We start from the raw sequence: 19,365 nt of genomic DNA on the forward strand, positions 1-19,365 counted from the left end.
TGATTTTTTTTTTGTTTTGTTTTGTCACTGATGTCAGCTAGACCCAGAACTCACTCTTTCTCTGACCAAAACCAGTAGGCCTACTCAACCAGAATAAATATAAATAACACCTTTCTTAAAATTTCATGAAATTAATAGCAGTAGCTTTCCTAATTTTGTCGTTTCTAGTGAACATATAACTGCAGCAATTAAAATATTAGCTGATTTTGTGGCTATCTTGAAATAAGGCTAGTAATCGACCTGACACAATATTTGGTTTAAAATTGAGCGTTTCAGCTCCCACCTTACACACAGAATGTGCCCCACTCCGGGTACAACATTCAATGATAAATGTTTGTGAGGTGGGCTTGGTCCGGCCCCATTCCACGTCCATGGTGTTTATACGGACAGAAAAAAATAGGTGGTAAAACGCCAGCTTTTGCAGGTCGTGTAAAAGGGGCTAAAGATTAAACTGCACAGCAAAATGTCTTTGCAACCCGTTCAGCAGTTGAAATGTTATGACATATTTGTTTTTAAAGATATGTTCCAATGTCTCAATTGGAAAAGGAATCTATTTTTTTTATATTCTGATCTTTGTCGTTCTCAGAGTAAAAGGAAATGTTCATAACCTGATTGTGAAAAAAAGTACTCCTCACTGCTGAGTCAACAGCACCAACAAACCTCCAGCAAGGTACTTTAAATCACAGAGAAGGAAAAAAAGGATTATTTTAACATCATCTCCTTGAACTTTGATCCAAAGCTTTCCTTGTGTACAGCTTCATTTCAATGTGAAGTGGACTGTCAAAAGAGAGAACTGACCTTGTGAGAAACAGCAAAAAATAATAAAAAAAAAAGAAAAGCATATGCTGCTTTCGAGAGGTTTTCAAATGAATGCGAAACAAACTTGGTATCATGTACTGTACATACGTGAACACAAAAGGGCATAGGAAGCTTTATTTATTTATTTTTATGTCTGGAGGGCACACGTGGAGTTTACAGTTAGACACCAGGCAGGCGAGCATGAGAATTGTTACACACAAAAGGCTTAAAAACCACAAAGTGGAAGAGAGGGGGAAAAAAAGATTTTGACTCTGCAGGATTCATGCTTTTCACTGCCTGGCTGGGAGAGTTCATTAGGGGTCTTGTTCGGCACAAACTCGCTTTCGATTGTATGACAAAAAAAAAAGCAAGCCACAGGCGCTGTGCCGAGGAAAAAAAAACAAACAACAACAACAACAAAAATACATGGATTTCCCCAGCTTTCCTTTTGAACATAAAAATAACCCAAATGAAATATTGAGGGGCAGCTGTTGGAGCCATTAAGGCTCCTGGTACAAACCGGGTTTTCTCATTTTTCCAAATGCTTTCTCACAGTGTATTTTTCAGCTGATGCAGCTAGCAACTATTATTTCCAGTGATGCCTAACCCGACAATGCCCCATCATGTAGAAATCCTTTCTGATTGCCAAATAACCAATTTCTGGCTCCTGGGGAGCCTGGGAAAAATTCCATGGCATCTTTGTGTTGCAAGAAATGAGTATTTCCTATCAAAAGATTATACTTTTGACTAGATACACCACAGCGCATTGTGTCATGGTCATTATGGTCTTTTAGAGCCAACTAAGGAAGATCATCCTAATCAAGTACTGACCTGCTGTCCATACTGCATGCCGCCCATTGTGCCTGGTGTTCGACCTTGCATTCCCATTTGATATCTTTGGGGACCCGGAGGTCCGTAGCCCTGCCCTGGATAGGAGCTTGTTTGCTGGGGTCCGGGCCCTGAGGGAGGTCCTTGCTGCTGTGGCTGCTGCTGGGAATAGGGGTTGGGTCCTCCGTATGGTTGGCCGCGCATCTTCCCAACCTGGTCCATGGGGTTTGCAGGCTAAAGGACACACATTAGGACTATCAGTGAATACAGGAGCTTGAAAATTGAGATTGTATTTGAAAGGTTTCAACACTGTGACTTGTCAAAACAAAATCTCGGTAGGCTAGCGTCTTGGAATAAATTATCAACAGATTGGAGCGTGAGTGTGAATGATTGTCGATAGCTACAGCGCTAAAATGGAGGTCCGTGACATTTAAACAGGGTTTCTGTAGATATTAGCAAGTCTAACATAACCCTTGTGCGGTATTTTGTCCAATCCTGTAATCTTTACATCAAATGCATTTCACATCAAATGAAAGCGTCAAAAGGAGTCAACGGGGAGCTGAAATTTCCCACACATGTTGATGTCATGTCACACGACACGACCACTTAGTTATCACACAACCAGGAGTGTGCCATTCCTTGGCTAAAATCCTGTGACAATGATGTGGAACAAAATGACTCAAAAATGGTCACACGTTGTTCTTTTCAAATTATGAATAAATACATTTGGCCATGAAGCAACTTAATCCTAAATTGTGTTGACTCACATGTAAACTGTTGAATACTATTTTCCAGCAGATGAGCCAGAAATAAAACACGCAATGCACAGGAAAGACGCGTTACGCGTAAGACTCCTGTGAAAAATGGATGGATGGACTTGTCAAGACATTTAGACGAAACTGAAAAGGCATTTAGAGATATCTTAACGAGGCGCGGAGGAAGGACAAAAAGTGGATTTACTCTCCAACTTGCAAAAGAAAAAAAATTGGCCCGGAATGAATGAACGGGGCCTACTGGAACAGCCAGGAGTTTTTTCCTGCCCAGGCTCATTGTGCCAGTGGTTGGATTCTATTACAGACGAAAACGTCGGGGAGGAGTCGCGCAGAGTTATGCGTGAGGAAGCGCGCGTGTCTGCGGTGGCTGGACGTGGGCCCGCCGCTCAGCTGGAGACGCGTCAGTCTGGTGCCTGGACCCTGGAAGATCCTCGTGGTCCAAAGCCTCTCCGGGGAAGGACAGAGGGAGGGGCTGTTGTGTAATGTAGAAGTTGTGCCGGCTGTCGACAGCTGGGTCCAAGGTCATAAAAACAGATGATGTAGAGGGAATCCCGGCACGTGACGTCAACGTAAATAATTAAAATCCGGGATTCCGCCGGGCATTCCTGAAATGGCTATTTCCTTGATTTGTGGTCAGAAATTTACTACAAGGGTCCCGGCGCCGTGACAGTTGCAGAAACGTACCGGTCACAATGGCGGCTTTGAAGAAGCAACACCTCCTGCCCCGCTGACCCCGGGCAGCAGACACAAAGCTTTCATTGCTTCCCACGGTTATTAATCTGTGTGTGTGTGTTTTTCCTCTCCCCCTCCCAAAACCTCTTTTCCTTGGTTAAGGGAGACAACCGCCGGGGCTATTTATAGCCCGCCAGACAGAAAGGGCAGTCTGCCGAAAATGTAACAGGTCCCAGCTGCACTGCTGTTTGAACCTGGGCCAGGCCTTGCGCTTCCTGGTCTTTAATAAAGCAGCAGGCTTTGGCATTCTATGAATGACAGTGCTACAGTTGGGGGGTGAGGTCTGGAGAGGAATCGCCATGGCAGGAGGTGGCATGAATGCGTGCACTTAGAGGGTGCATACGTGTAGTGTAAGGGAGGAAGAAAAAATAGACCGCAAATAATCATAATTATTTAAAAAAAATATCAACAGGCTGTCAGAGTGGTCAAGCAACATTATCCAAAATAACTAATTCCACTTCAGGTTTTCTGGCTAGCTTCCCTCAGGCCACACTCCAACAGTTCCTCCAGGTTCAGGAGCATAGATATGTGTTGCGAGGGATGGGTGGGGGTGAGGGTGGGTTACTACTCTCCTTTGGGTCATTACCAACTGCACCGTGGGGGGAAGAGGTAACAAGCCTCGGTAGACACACTCCGGTGACCTCTAATGCACTTTTAACCCCAGTCTGTAAGGAAGCACAGATATCCCACCCCCCCACCCGACCAGAATGTGAAATGCGGGCCTGACGGACAACGGCTCGGGCTGAAGATGGCTGGTGGATGGGATGGAGTGGAATGGGATGGCCACTTCCATTTAAGAAGCTTTGACAGCTCAGCACAAAGAGAGCTGGAAAGTACAGCTCAACTATAATCAGCGTTTCCAGCTCCCCAAGCCAAATGGAGAGTCATTGCCGACACTGAACCACCACTCAACTCTCTCTCGTGACTCTATGAACAGCTACTCCAAACCTGCCTGAGTATGCATGTGTGAATACAATTCCAAAATATTCCACCGCACATTCCAGCAGGTGTTAGGAAAATATGCCTCAGCACTTACAAATTGCATTCTACGCTAATTATGACCGCCGGCTCAGAGGTAGGAAACAGTCATCCAATTGCATTACTTTAAAGTATCCGCTTGCAAAAAAATGGTCTTAAATTGCATATCTCACTAGATTTGCAGCAGCCTTCCATTCCTGAAGAAGAAAAGTTACTGGGGATGTCATTAAGGAATATTTTTAGAATCGATTATTCTCTCAATTATTCCATCAAATAATCGGATAATATTTTGCATGAAAGCGTACGACAAATCTCTATTAACTGCTAGTCAATCCCTTATTGTTGAGCATTTGATATTATTTAGTGATTTATTTGAACAAAAATTAATTACCGGTAATCACACAAAAAGCGATTAATAGAGTCACTGCTAACCTTTTTGAAATTTTTACAGCTATCAGTGCAGTTATTGTTTTCTGAACTAAAAGCAGATGATGCAGATGGTCGATTGCAAATGATGATTAAACACCAAAAAAAAATTGGTTTCATGAACGACTACAAAAATGAAGGAATAGTTACTGTTGAGAGGCTGGACAAATTTAATATTGAAAATGGGACTAGACTGTTACTCGATTCTTAAAATATTGATTGAACTCAAGTCTGCTTTCATGGAGGTCTATAGAAATAGTGTAAAGAACATTTACCATTGAAAATATTTGCGTGAGAAATTCTAAACGATTAATCAATTCTCAAAAATAGTTAACTGTAATTGTTTAGCTGTTGAGAGATTAATCATTGCACTTCTACAATACACAGCTGTAAATTAAATACAGAAACCATTGCTGTGAAAAAGTTTTAAGCTGTCACGGTAACTACTTCATTGAGCTCTGTTCATAACCTTGAATCGTTTTATAATGCGGATCCTCATAATAACTTTAATTTAGTCAGTTCCTCAGTACATAAAGTGTTTCTTCAGTTAATTCACATCAGTTGGTATGCAAATTTGTCCTGTTCCTCTATTAACCCTTTACTGGGCACAGCGGCCGCTTTCCGCCAATAGTCTCAACAAGCAAAATGGCCGAAAGTGTCCGTAGTAGACTTGGCTTAAATTGTAATGTACCCTTAAATTTCTTTAAAATCCTGAAAATTCCTGTCTGTTTAGGACTTAAAAATAGAAGATTGTGTACCTAATAAAGGCCGTTTTTGCCTGTTTAGACTATCGCCCGAAAGTGGCTGCTGTGCCCAGTAAAGGGTTAAAAGTATTTATGTGCACCTGTCGACGCAAAGAGGTGTCAATTGAAAACAGAGGTGAACTATACGCTGCTTGTTCAAATTAGGATTTGGTCTGGGTGGAATTACGCTCGCCTCTTAGTGTCATCTACACAAGCTTGTCAAAATTGCTCGATTGATTGCGTTCATTAGGGCATCTAAATTCCAAACCCGTCATTAATAGTAAAGAAAGAGGACCGATGTTTTTCTCACTGGTCTCCACGTTCAATCAATTGAAGACATCTGCGCCGCTGAACGGCAGATACCAGCGACCATGTTACTGTTCAAGCCTTTATTGATCTGTTTACCCCCCCCCCCCCATTTCATGTTACTTAAGTCATTGTTGACATAACATTACATACGCGCAACATCACAGGGGCCGCTGTGCATTTGCACACTTAATGCACAGGAATCAAAGTGCTCACTTTTACAATAAAATGTTACGATTCAATATGGATAAAGAGTGTACTGATAGCTGACATCTTAAACACTCTCACAGTTGTATACAGTGATTATCGTTGCTATCGTATTTCCTTTCTTGAGTGTAAACAGGAGTGAGTTGCAAATGAAGCCTCATGAAGCACTTGTGCTATTTTTTTGTCTTCCCAAGAGGTCGTGGAAACCTCTACATTTTCACAGCATTAGCATTTATATTTAAACTAGGATCAACAACTACAGCTTAAAAAAAAAATTACAAGTACTTCACAAAGCTTCATTTTCCCATGACAGAAAACAGCTTTGCTCTTGTATTCTCAGAGGTGGGGTGTTATTCGCATCAGCACCTGATAATGTAAAAGGTGTTATCGATATGCTCCCACCTAGCCTGAATATTATGATGACTTACAGGTGAAGACCCTTGTTACATCGATATATCTTTGAGGATTAAGCATTTCAGCCATGCTTTTATGTACTCTTGCCAATTTACGGGTGCGCTGCAGCAGGATGGACTACACAGTTAATGAAGACAAACCATTTTTTTCTATTTTATGGTTATTTGTAGAGGATTACTAACATGAATCATTTGTAAATCTTTTTGATTGCTACTTTCTTATATTCAAAATAAAAAAACTTGTGATCTGTGATTGCTATTCTCATTATAAACACTCGTGATATTTCGTTTTCATTTGATAAATGTCCAGAAAAATGTTAAACAATCCGGAGCCATCTCAATGAGACAAATTTGTAGCTCAAACACCGCGATAGCACGTATTTGAATAAAAAACTGATGTAATTGCACCCTGCATGAACACTGGATGGCAAATAAACCTGTTGAAAGCATAGTCTATTTGTTGCACAGTCATATTCTAGAGGTAACTCCTCCCCTCCCTTTTTTTGTCTCCCATAATCAAATAAATAAATAACCACAATTAGCACATGGCTAATCTGCATAGAGGGAAAGCCCGATTCCTCTTGGCAGAAGAGGTTGGGCTGATGTACTGTGTCACGATAGGCCTGCTGGTGGATATTGCAACTATTCAAAAGTGTCTGTGTGATGTGGGGAGGGATTTGTAAAAGGCTATAGAGGGAAGGGGGGGGGGGGCTCTGGAGCAGATGGGCCAAAGCGGCTACGGGGCAGACGATAAACAACTGCTGCTAATTTAATCCGCCACGCCGCACACACCATTGTTCCGTGTTAAAGCCCCTCAGCACGCAAGGCGGCAGCCCAAACACACGCTGTGGAAGGCCGGCCCTCGCAGGGCGGTGCGCATCACATGTCGCACAAAAGACGGGACAGGATATCCTATCCCGAGACCACAGGAGTCAATTTTATGGCTGCAATTGTTGTTTCCAAAGGGCAAAGCACGTGGATGTGTGCGCACGGCAGTCTTGGCGGATTACATCACACTGAAGATGTTATCCACAGTCACGGTGGGAGAAGCACACGCTTCCGTTTAGGAAGTGAAACTTCTCCCCAAGACACTTTCTCTATGTTCTGAACCTTCCAAATAAAACTCAGGAAAACTATCCCTTTTCAAAACATGGATCCACACTTCTATTCAGAGACGCTTCTAGATACATCAATGCGATAGATCTGTAAATTATCCCCAAACTCCTTTTAGATCATTCCAAAGACAAAAAAGTGCTCCAAAATGTAAAATATGCACATACACTTCCCTGGAAATCAGTGTACCGGTAATTCCGTGTAATCCCAAAACAAACATTGGTACTAAAGGTAATATTTGGCAGCAATATCATGGCCTAAAATCAGATCTTTTGATTTTACCATACCCACGACAGAGAAATGACAACATTTTAGAGACTAAAGCTAGATGATCACTGATGGTTTCCATCAACCAGAACTTACTACCCTTTTACCATCAAAAATTAGATAACGATTGGAGCCGTTTTCGCAAAAGACTGGAATTTATTCCAGCTAAAATTACTAACCATACTTCTAATGTCAGGACTAGAGCTGAGCAATTAGTTAATTTGATGGTTAAATTATTTTTTACATACAATTGAAATGTTTAAAGCCATTTTTTCCACACTTTCTGTTGACTGAAGATGACATCACACGTGTGCTGAAGCCTCAGATAACAACCAATCGATCAATAGTTCATGGAACTTACGAAGCTCAAACGACCAACTGGTGAGTCATGTTTTGTCATTACCCGAGCCTTGAGCACAGGTGATGTCATTTTCAGGCCAACAGCATACAGAATTTTTTTTTTTTTTAAGCTATTAAGATTTATAGGGTAAAGAAAATTGACATTTTAGTGTAAAGAAAATTGACATTTAAGTTATGGCCATATCACTCAGCTCTACGTGATAAGAACCTTCGATAGGTGAAACAAGGCTTCAAATCATCAGATATCGTTGACCAAACAGTGCCAAGAATAAAATTATATATAACTATATTAATATGATTATTATTTCACATGCTCTGGTGGTCCAGGGGTATTCATTTCGGGAACTAGACTACACCAACCAGAAAAAGGAGTAAAAACCTAAAAAAAGCCTTCGCTAAGTCAATAATAGATTGACACAGAGTACTTCAGGTTAAAAATAACTTTTAAGATGAAGGTTAACCGTTAGTGACGCGCAAAGAGCTCAGGACAGGGCCATAAATGACAGTTAGCGTAAACGAGAGACCGCGAAAAACAAGCAGAGGGGCCATGTTTTCAATTAAGTAATTACTCTGACATCCCAATACATCAACCTTGGGAGCTCCCATTGACCGCACAATGTCTCGGGATGAGAAGCAAAGGAAGCCCCGGGGCGAGTGCAGGGGGGTGGCGTCCCTGCGCCTGCTGGTTCGAGCTTCCACGCCGAGCAGCGGCTTCACACCAGCCAGATGTACGGCGTGCAGTGCGCTACCAGCACAAGTAGGGCCAAGAACTCGAGAGACAAATTCTGTAAGTGCCTAAATGACCTGAAGTATCGCGCTAGCGCCAATAAGAGTACCGTATTTTCCGCTCTATAAGGCGCACTTAAAAGCCTCAATTTTTTTAAAAAGCTGATGGTGCATCTTATAATCAGGTGTGCCTTATATATGGATCAATATTGTGATTCCCTACCCCCCCCGGTATCAACAGCAGGTTCCATTTTTAAAGGGTAACCACTTCAAATCCGGAACCCTTTGCACCATACGTCAAAAATTCTATGAAGTTTCTCCTCTAGTGCAAGGCTCTGAGAAGGATATTATTATGCTAATCTGGAGCCTTTAAGAAGGCAAATGTCAAAGGGGGTGAAGGATCCTTTCTCCCTCCCCACGTACTCGCCAATGCAATGAGATTGGCTTTGGCATTTGTCTTCACAAGAGACTGTTTATATCCGTTTTAGTAGTTAGTTGAACCCACTAATCAATGGGTCAAATTTACTACTCCGCATAGACATTTAACGCTTGAAGTTGACCAATCGCTAATTTCTGTAATCAGAAGCAGACTTACTATCTTTGTTTTAAAACGAAAGAAAACAGACATTTCCTTTACACATTTTCTTTATTCTGACATGTCACACACCAAACCAGAAACTGAATTTGAATTCAGGTTTTGCATTCTTTGCAAGGCCAATTTGAAATAATGTCCAAGCAAATGGAAATTTAAAATTCCAAGCAAATGGAAAAGTAAACATAACAGACAATTATTATAATAATGGCTAGTTGCAGCCTTAAACGATTCAGCCGATTTTCAACTACTGTTATGACGTGTGACGACAGCAACGGCGATGACGTCGTCTCGTTTCCTACCTAGTTGCCATCGTGCCTTGAAGGCTCCACTGTCTTGAGGGTGACAGTGGCATGACGACCGGGCGGCGTCACCTAAGCAAGATGAACGGCCGGTGACGCGAGGAGCAAGCGCGGGTCAGAGCTTCCCGAGGCGGCAACGGCTGCAGGCATACACGCTCGCTTACACAGCACCGCCAAATAAGTGCAGCGTAACACAAACACACACACAGCTGTCAGGGGGCAGACGAAGATCATTCACAAAACAACCCCCTCCCCCTGGGTATCGCTGACACCGTTTCTCCCAGCGTACGTACACACCATCGCGTCTCTCTCACACATACACACACATATACGCAACAAGGCGCCGGAAGGCAGCATGCTGTCCATGTGGCCTGTGGAGAATCATTACTCAGCAGTACAAGGCTAAAGAGCGAAGAGAGAACTTCCTCCTTAAGCGGAGCGTCTTCCTCTTTTGGACACTATGAGTAATTGAAGCAGTTTTGACGAAACATAAAAATCAGTTTTGGTCCAAATTAAAAACAGCGAGTGTCTACCTCAGTGTTTTTCAAGTAGGGGGTACCTGATGGCACTAAGGGGGGGACGGGAGATGTTAACGCTGTTTGTGCAAATATCACTAATTCTAACGAAACAGTGTGGCGGGAAAAGCATATCATTCTTTTCGAATTACAAGCAAATTAACTGGTACTTGGAGCAAATTAATGCAAAATTAAGAGAGCCGAAATAACCGAATAATCGTCAACTAATAATCAAAATAATCAATAACCCTTTTCATAATCGAGTAATTGTTTAAGAATCATTGTTTATCTTCAAATGATCCAAATGCACAAATTGAAACGTCACAGTAAGTAATCTGATTTCGTTTGTTCTTCGTGAAAGTTGTTTGTTGGACAACCAATGACCAAACCAGTGACTGAATCAGTTTAAAAAAAAAATGGAGTACAACATCAATCAGTTTCCTAGCTATATCGTGCTTCGGTTATTGCGGTTTCAGTATCCCAGATTTTCATAACCATAACTTCTGCATTGATTCGTACATAGCTATTTTTCCTGCAATTCTTTTTCCGCTTAAGTCAGATCGGTCAAAAAGAGGCAATTTTATCGATTTTAAAAAATTAAATCAAGCTCTACTTCCTAGATTTTTACTTATGACCTTATCTAATGCAGGTTTACTTTACAATTTTCTCGATAGTTTTCCTCTTTAAAGTTGGACCACTCAATCGATTTTGTGTTGTTTTTTTTAAACAAACTAAAAAAATATGGAACAAAAGTGCAAAAAAACCCTCAAGCTACTTTGTAGATTAAATGTGAAAAACGGATTTGTAATGCACTTTATTGCAAAATAAAATTATTCAAAGATTTAAATCAATGACGTAATCAATAGAAGAATCGATTTTAAAAATATTCAATCATGACTTTTAGCAAAACTGTTATAGTGTCATTTGCAAAATGTTGGAGTACTTCCATTGTTTGACAAGTATGTGCACTGCCGGTGACAAATGTTCAAGGCAGATGAGTTAGAAATAAAATATATTGCTACATGATCTGTCTTCTCAAGTTGCTGAATAAAATACGCCTTGAGATACCACTACAAATGCCCGAAAATTTGATCAACCAGACACAGACGGCATTCTGTTTTAAGTCTTTTTTTTTCCCCAATTGAAAATGCTTTGCGTTGGTTAGTGGGTAGTTAGAGGACAAAATTAATTTCACGAGGGGTAAATAAGTGAAAAAAGGTTGAGTGCCGCTGGTTTAGTTTTCTCTGGGCTCAACAAGTAACCAGCACATAGCTGTGCGCATAGTTTTCACGCGGTAATGAAATCTTATTTCCCATTGGCTCAGCAGTGATGAAGTCATGGAGTGAGCTTCGACTCATTTGTATGAGATTGAACCACCCCTTCAAAACAGGCTAATTTGCATTCAAAAGTAATACCACCATCAAACAAATGTTCATCATTACGTCCAAAGGGCATTTGTGGACCAAATCCCTACGCCGCTAGTTTTACGTGTTGCCGCTTTGAATGCAACGGTGGTGATAAATATCGTCCACCTTCATTACATGAGCGTTTGATTTGTAAGCTACTTTCCAATTTGCAGCAGGCGGGAGTGTGTGTGTGTGTGTGTGTGTGTGTGGGGGGGGGGGGGGTGCTCCCTTTTAGACGGCGGCGGAGCGGTGTGCGCATCCATTAACGGCAGTCAAGTCAATAAATAAAAGCCTTGCTTTGGTGCCTTTGCATTAGGATTTCAACTCCAGTTTGTGCGCTTGGGTTTAATACAAAGTCGGGCGTCAAATAGCGCGAAGACGTCTTTCACGGCCATGGGAGAAGCACCTGACACGACAGCTCCTCTCAAACTACCCTGCTGTCAACCTTTAGCGCAAGTAATTAAGAGAGTGTGTATTTTTAGACCTCAATTATCACATTTGTCAGCAGTCGCTTCTCAGCACTTGAACGCCGATGTTAAAAAAAAAAACGTTTAGGAACCAAGAGTTGATCGGACTATTAAAGGGAAGATTGCTCTTAATGAATAGATGAGAGAATGTATTTGATGAAGTGGGTAAAAGTACAAACAAAGGCAATTATAATCGAAGATTGAAGGTCGCGAGTGGACCATAACGCGAATGTGATTACTGCTACTGTTTGATTGATATCAAATGTCCAAATAAACAAGCATCTGCATCACAAACATAGGGGTTATTTGTTGGCCTCCATTATATTTATGATTTGTAAGTGACCCTTTTTGTAGTTTTATTTTTCAGAAGATGTTTGACACCAGGGCAGCACTCAGGTCGACGGGATGAGATGCAGAGTAATAAAGGCAGAGAAGGTCCACAACTAAGCTCCAGGAGTATTAATTGTTTTTCCCACAGAACAGCTATATAAATACAAAAACATCTAAGCTAATAGCCATTACATTTTCTATGACAATTTGTAATATGTGTCAGTATTAAGCTATCTGATTTTGTTAGATAAAATGATGTTGTTTGGTTGAATATTCGTGGTTATTTTAGGAGATAGATGGATTATTGGCACCGATATTTGTCAAATTAAGAAATATTTTAAAAATCTAATGGATTTTATGTCAATTTGAAACTATGATAAATTTGGGCAACTATTTAATTGAAATTTCATTTAGCTTTGTAGGATATTCTGCTGACCCTGGGAAACCACTGCTACTTTTTTGTAGTAAAAAAAAAAAAGTCAAATTTGAACATTTGTATTATTTTAAAAAAACTAAATGAATCATTGATTTATTGCAGAAAAATATAAGGAAGCCGTTTACATGTTTGTGTTTTCATTTCACTTTTCACGACATGATGATGATCTGGGATCTCCCTGAACTTTTTGTTAGAATTTTACAAGTAAATGTATATGGTCTAAAATTCATTAATTCAATAAAAAGACAACTAATATTATGCAAGCCCGAAAAGCAATTAAATAAACATTAATCAACAGCATCAGCTTCAAATATTGGTTATCGACCTCCTTTACTATTAATACGGGGGGAGGGGGTCTATCTCAAGTTTATATAAAAAAACAAAACAATGGTTGATTACTATTTTATGCATCAGTGATCCAGTTGCATACTTCAACTTCAAAAAGGAGTTGTGCTTTGCCTCATTTTGAGAACTGTATGTGCAAGAGTCAGAACAGATGCAAAAGAATACTTCAAAAAGTGTGCTACTTTCCATAATATTTTATTGCTGCAACCTTCATTAATGTCGCAGACTTCTGCAATCACAATTGACGACATGTGCAAGTTTAACATTACGATTTTTGTTTTTGTCTCCTATGCATCTGTTGACAGTGCCTCAACGGTAACTTTCCAAGAAAAAAAAAAGCCGGTTAGCCCTTGCGAAACCTTTAAAAGTCTTTTCCAGAAGCCGTTTGCCTACTGAGTTCAAAATTGGTGATGGTAGCATACCATTTTCTGCCACCCACGCCCATTTCAATGCTGGACTTCATCTGTATGACCGGCTGTGCTCGAGTTAAAGCTTGGGGCCAGCAGAACAGACACAAATGCACTTTGGTGCTGCGAGAGAAAACAACACGGCCAAGCAACTAAGGGTTTCAAAAGAACAACACTAGCACCTTCAACCTCTGCTGGATCGTTTATGTTTTTTTTTTTTTTTTTAAATTTTAACTGAGGCGCCCAACTCAAACATTTGACCACTAAAATTGTGATTTTACCCAATAATAAACAAGCTTGATGACGATTTAATATCTTGCAGCCAAACTAATACAAACGTAAATTAGAAACTTACAAAAATTCTTAACTGTAATCTTATTTTTTCTTGTACCTGTGGTTAGAAAGCAAAGTGGAATGACTGACTGTTGCCAAAATATATGAGTGCAGTCAATAAAAGGGACAATCAATCATTGCTGAGTTCAGGAAAGATGCTCGGTGTGCAACGGCCTAACATGACAAAAGAGGCTGAGAATTGCTAAAAAACGTTCTATTAAACTACATTTTTTGCGATAATGTCAACAGGTTGGTTACGTTATTATATATTTACGTTGTAGGACTATTGTGGCATGATTAAAAACAATCAAAATCAATGTGAATCCATGGTTTGGCTTGACATACAGTATATTAACAGGAATGTAAGAGTGCACATTTGCTAGTCATTTTTATTGCAAATTTTATGGAAATATACAATTCTATTCAAAAGTGTAACAGCACAGTATACATATTTAATATTGGTGTAGTGGAAACTGTTGGAGACGCGCTTGCTGTCATTGATTTGTTTGCCTCTCCTCTCAGATTTGTGTACCAAGCAACAGAAAAACGACTGCTGGCAAATTAAAAAAAAGAAGAAGAAAAAAAACGCAATGCCATTAAATATGATATGGCCCGATTTGCTTTAGCATTTAATTCCAAAATATTGCAACCAGTCAGCGAGATCTTTTCTTGGCATGGAAAGCGCTGTCGATATGCGACGTCAGTTTGTTTGCAGGCGGGCTGTAAAACATTTTTAAGAAGTTAAAAGCAAAAAAGTACAGCTCTTTCTTCCCAAATGATTAAACAAATGGAATTTATTCTAATTTCATTGCAATTGAGACTCGATGAAGAAAATAGTTGAAAAGATTATCCATTTTGTTGATGGATGAATGCGGTGTCAACATAACTCAAATCATTTTTGATGCAAAAACTGCCCTTTAGGCAACATGTACAGCAGCTGTGTTATCTTGTCTTACATCTCCTGTCTGTGCAAGTGACATTGCACACAAAAGTAAACAAACGCCAAACGTGACCGGTATTACTCAAGGGAAGCACAAGTGTGAGCGCTCTTCGCAAGGTAATGCGGCGGGAAAGTAAATGAGGATACTGTAAACCTTTGGGTGGGAGGGGAGAGAGGGAAATATATATTGTGACACTTGGCTGACACCTTTGCCGTTTGTAAACAAGTGCAGTCACCGTGACGCGCCAGGGCAAGAACTTGTGATGCGGACGGAACACACCGAGCATATCTCCATCGCAAACGATATAAAATCAATTGCTGTAAGGTAAAATATCAGTTTCACTGTATCGTGATATTAGTTATGTTACCCGTGCTAGTTAAGCTGCCTCAGTAGAGATGAAAGTATTGATTTCATCATTTATAGACATGCTAACTGATAGCGGCTTGCAAACTTTCGTTTCACAAAAATATTACTCTAGTAATACCGCAGCCTTGAACTTGCAGAACAATCAAGATGGCTGGCAGTTTCACTATCGTGACATAAGTTATTTTAGCTGGTTAGCTGCCTTCCTACGAAGACAAAAGTATTAATTACATGATTGAAGACATGCTAACTCGCAACTGGTTTGTTTCAAGACAGCAATAATAACATTAACTTGAACTGGTAGAAGAATGATGGTGGCAGGCAATTATAAAAGTGATATACCCCCTATAAATTGAGCTAATGTCTTTTAATTATTACGCATTCTATCCTCTAATTAAAAAAAATATATATAAATAATAGTTTAGAAAGGTGTAATCACAAAACCACGACTACAAATTAAATTAAAATTATATTATGGTGATGGCCCATTCAAAGCGGTTAAAAAGTGGCACGATAGAGACATTTTTTTTTTAAGATCACGTTTTCAAACACTCCTCCCACCCCTGTACTTGCTTGGAAACTTGTTTAATTAAATGTCTTTGAAGAAATTCTGAACATGTGTAAAAAAAGCTCTTAAAAAATAAAAAAAAATTGCGGGATTGCAGTAGGTAAATTGCCAATTAAAATTACCCTGTCCTAACACCAATAGTTTTTGCCTTATACCATGTTACGATGCGTGATGGTTTGCTTGTTTGTTTTGTATTTTTTACTAAGACATTGTTGAGTTCTAATCAACCAATAAAAAAAATCATAACTATTTTATTTTGATAAACTTTTGTCACGCAGAAAAGCACAGGCAAATGTTACATAGCAGACATTTAACAAAATGCTCGGTAAATTTGTCATCAAGTAACTAATATCGTTCTCTTTCATTCGGTTGTGTTGAGGAAATTTACATCAGAAGAACCCAAATGTTTGCTATCGGAAAGTGTGAAAAAATAATGGAGATGCATTTATGCAAAACAAAAAATGAAACGAAATTGCCAAAATTTTATGTCTGTCACATTAAGTCACCAAAATGGAAACAAATTACAAGTAGCATTTTGAGATTTTGTTTGACATTTTGTGCCAAACCAAAAATACCAACATTATAGACTTGATCGTTTACAGATAATTTAATCACTAATTAAAAAATCTAATCGAACCATGTAATTATAATCAACATCAAATGTATACAGCTTTATAACCAACCAGCTTTCCTGTTTATACCTGCTTCTCCCTAAAAAAAATGGCGAAAAGCACATTTTGTGGGTGTGTTTGGCCCGTTCCAAAGTAACAATATTACACGTTTATTTTAAAGCAACAAACTTGTTCGGAATCCATGATTAAAAAGAAGAGGAAAAGCAGCCCTATTTTGTTTGGTGGAGGAGTATGTGACATGGTAACGTGGGGGGTGGCGGTGGTGCGGCTGCAGCCCTTTTTTCCATTAGATTCAATTATAAATGGCCGAGAGCGGAGGGACGGCCAGCCAATCAGATCTCGGCTCGCATGTCAACCTAAGACCAACTGTCTTGTGGCTCTGACAGCACGATTTTTACCTCCATAATTCAAATCCCAAAGCAAAAGGCAATCTGCTCTTAGCTCGAGTGCGAGGCGGCCGGGGCGACAACACGGAAGCGCGGAAACGCAGGGCGGAGGGGGAAAAAAACGAATAGAACTCGTAAAATAGGAGCATCATTACGCGTTTTCGTCCGAGTAAACGCTTAATTAGTGGTCATTTTCACAACACACACGCTTCACCGTGCAGCAACTAGCAGTTTATAGCAAGTAGCTTCTTGCTTAATGAATATGCAAATTCGTTTTTTTTTTTTTTCAAATCCGGGGCTGTCATTTACGTCTCGTCCGAACGACGACCCGCGTTTCAAAATGCAAACAAGACACTTTGGGATGTTTTTAAAAGCGAAAAACAAGCCTCGAATAATGGGAGTTGAATGTATATATGGAAGGTTCGAAGAAGATAAGGGAGGAAAAAGCATCATCATCTTCCTTGCTCTTTTAACGCTCACTTTCCCGTGCCAAACTCCTCGGCTCACTTGGCCAAAGTCGTCCCCCGCTGCACCCCTCATCCCCTCGCCCCAAAAAGTTGTTTTTAGGCGGAAAACACGACCGTGTGCACGCTCGGAAGCACTATTGCAGGGGGTGGTGTTGTGTGAAAAGACAGAGGCAGCCATTTTAGAGCTCTTGCTCCATAGACAATGGTTGGTAGCTTAGCATGGTAGGTTTGCGAGTGGGGGGGCTTACCTGGCTCCTACTGGGGGCTTGCGCGCTGTTCCCGGGGCTCATGGGAGGCGGGTGGTGTGCCCTTTGTTGCCAAGCCGGATGGACCCCGCCGTAGCCGCTCGCCATCTCCCCCGCCGCCGCTTTGGTGCCTCCTTCCTGGTTGTTGTAGTCTCCTTGCGGGTAGTTGGGGTAGCTCCTAGCCAAGCTGGGGGACGTGAGCAGCTGGTTTAAAGTCGGCGTCGACGTGGGCTGCTGGCTTCCCATGGAATACCGCTGGTTGTTATAGGAGGCAGCGGCCATTCCTCCTCCCGCCGCCGCCGGCTGCTGCGGCTTGCCTGGCTGCCCCCCAGCCGCCGGGGGCTGGTTGTTCCGCGGGGAACTCATGGCCCCGTAGCCCTGACCCTGATAGGAAGTCCTGCTCTGGAAGGGGCTGTAGTTGTTGTAGTGGTTGGGGTAGCCATGTTCGTGGGAATTGGCGGGGTAAGGGTCCATCATGCCCGGCCCCGACGCAGCTGCCATGCCAGGGCTTTGTTGTCCGCCATGTTGATGAAAAGGGGCCCGGCTGTAGTGCTGGTTGTAGCCGTAAGGAGGTGGTGGGAAAGGGCCCGTGTGGTGGTGTCCCACGCCGGGATGGTTATTCCCTTCGGGCCCGCCGGAATCGTTCTGATTACCGCTATTATTATTTACCCTGGGCAAATTCCCGTTGCCGTTCTTCATGTCAGGATCCCCTCCTCCCCCGGCAATGTCGCCGCCGTCCTGCAGTTCCTTGCGGCCGGGAGAGCCGCCGTCGGGCCCCGCTTCCTTGTTTTCATGCTGCTGCGGCTGCTTCTCCCCGGGCGCCGACTCCTCCTGCGAGTCCCGATCCGGCTTTTTCAGTTCGGACGGCGGGCTCGCGTTGAGAGAGGCGACGCTGGCGACCTGAGCGGCCATGATATCCCCCCTCTCTCGCCTCCCCACTCTTTCTACGGCGCCCCTTTTCTCTCAGCAAGGCGATTCACTCGCGAATAAATCCCGAATAGTCATTGAATACGACCGCATTTAACACAACGTACCCGTCGTCCCGGTTCATCCCCCCCCTCCCCCGGTTTTGCCCTCCGTCCGGACCGGTATCCGGTAAATCCACCGCGACTCCGTTTCAACTTGAGGGAAAAAAAAACAAGGACGGGGGGGAGAAAGTTTTGGCGGAGGAAAACACGCGAAAAATACGAACAAGGCTAAACTGGGGGAGTGCGAATGTGTTTGCGGCGCGTTAGTGAATTAAAAAAAGAAAAAAAAAGAGGGGGATTCTAGCGCGCAAGTAGAGCGCGAGCGAGAAATCGAGCGAACCAGCACGAGGCTCCGCGAGACACAGCCATCTTAGTGAGGGGCGAGGTAAGATGCAAAACCCGGAAGCGGATTTCAACGCCATGAAAATGACACTGGATCTGGACTGCGGGATCAGAACAAACATTGTTTACATTTACGCCGCTCTTTCCCAATCCCTGGATCATTCCGTCCTCCCATTTTCAACTGGCAGGCGAAAAAAGAAATAGTGACTAATTGTTTGCGTGATTTTTTTCAAACCTGAGCTGTCTAAACACTATAATTTGCCTGATTTTTCATATTTCAATTTTGACCCAGATCCAAAATTCAAGACTGACTGAAGAAAAAAAAAACGATGAAAAATTATCTTTTTTTTTTTTTTACATAAACGTCATATAAAATGGAAAATCACAGCAGTTAGCAACAATAAACTCACGCGGGTTCTGTTTGGTAACAAACATTAGTAAAAATCTGCTAGCATGTTAGCTACCACAACCACACAATCATGTAATTTTCATGTAATCAAACTCAGTACTGTCGATGAGCCTTCAATTCTATACTTAAGATCCAAGAGTACAATTGAATTATGCAAATTACTGTACAAATGTTATTCTATTTATTCCGTGTTTATGTCTGTCTGTATTTTTGTGTTTAAACAATTTATTAAAAAATGGAT

The 19,365-nt window shown here is 41.5% G+C and overlaps 1 protein-coding gene across 2 annotated transcripts in view; it reads right to left on the minus strand.

Annotated features, from left to right (window-relative positions):
• LOC148406308 (AT-rich interactive domain-containing protein 1A-like) overlaps positions 1–18,747 on the minus strand; it is a 43,819-nt gene extending 25,072 nt beyond the window's left edge. For both annotated transcript variants that reach the window (XM_088404610.1, XM_088404609.1), the window contains exons 1-2: positions 17,409–18,747; positions 1,630–1,860 (exon numbers count right to left, since the gene is read on the minus strand). In XM_088404610.1, the coding sequence (XP_088260736.1) occupies positions 1,630–1,860; positions 17,409–18,317 (1,140 nt within the window). In that variant the 5' untranslated portion in view covers positions 18,318–18,747. The remainder of the gene's footprint in view (positions 1–1,629; positions 1,861–17,408) is intronic.
• Between the last annotated feature and the right edge of the window lie 618 nt (positions 18,748–19,365).

This window comes from Hippichthys cyanospilos, chromosome 21, assembly GCF_059441005.1.
Source record: "Hippichthys cyanospilos isolate Australia breed blue-spotted pipefish chromosome 21, RoL_Hcya_1.0, whole genome shotgun sequence".
Taxonomy (NCBI): Eukaryota; Metazoa; Chordata; class Actinopteri; order Syngnathiformes; family Syngnathidae; genus Hippichthys; species Hippichthys cyanospilos.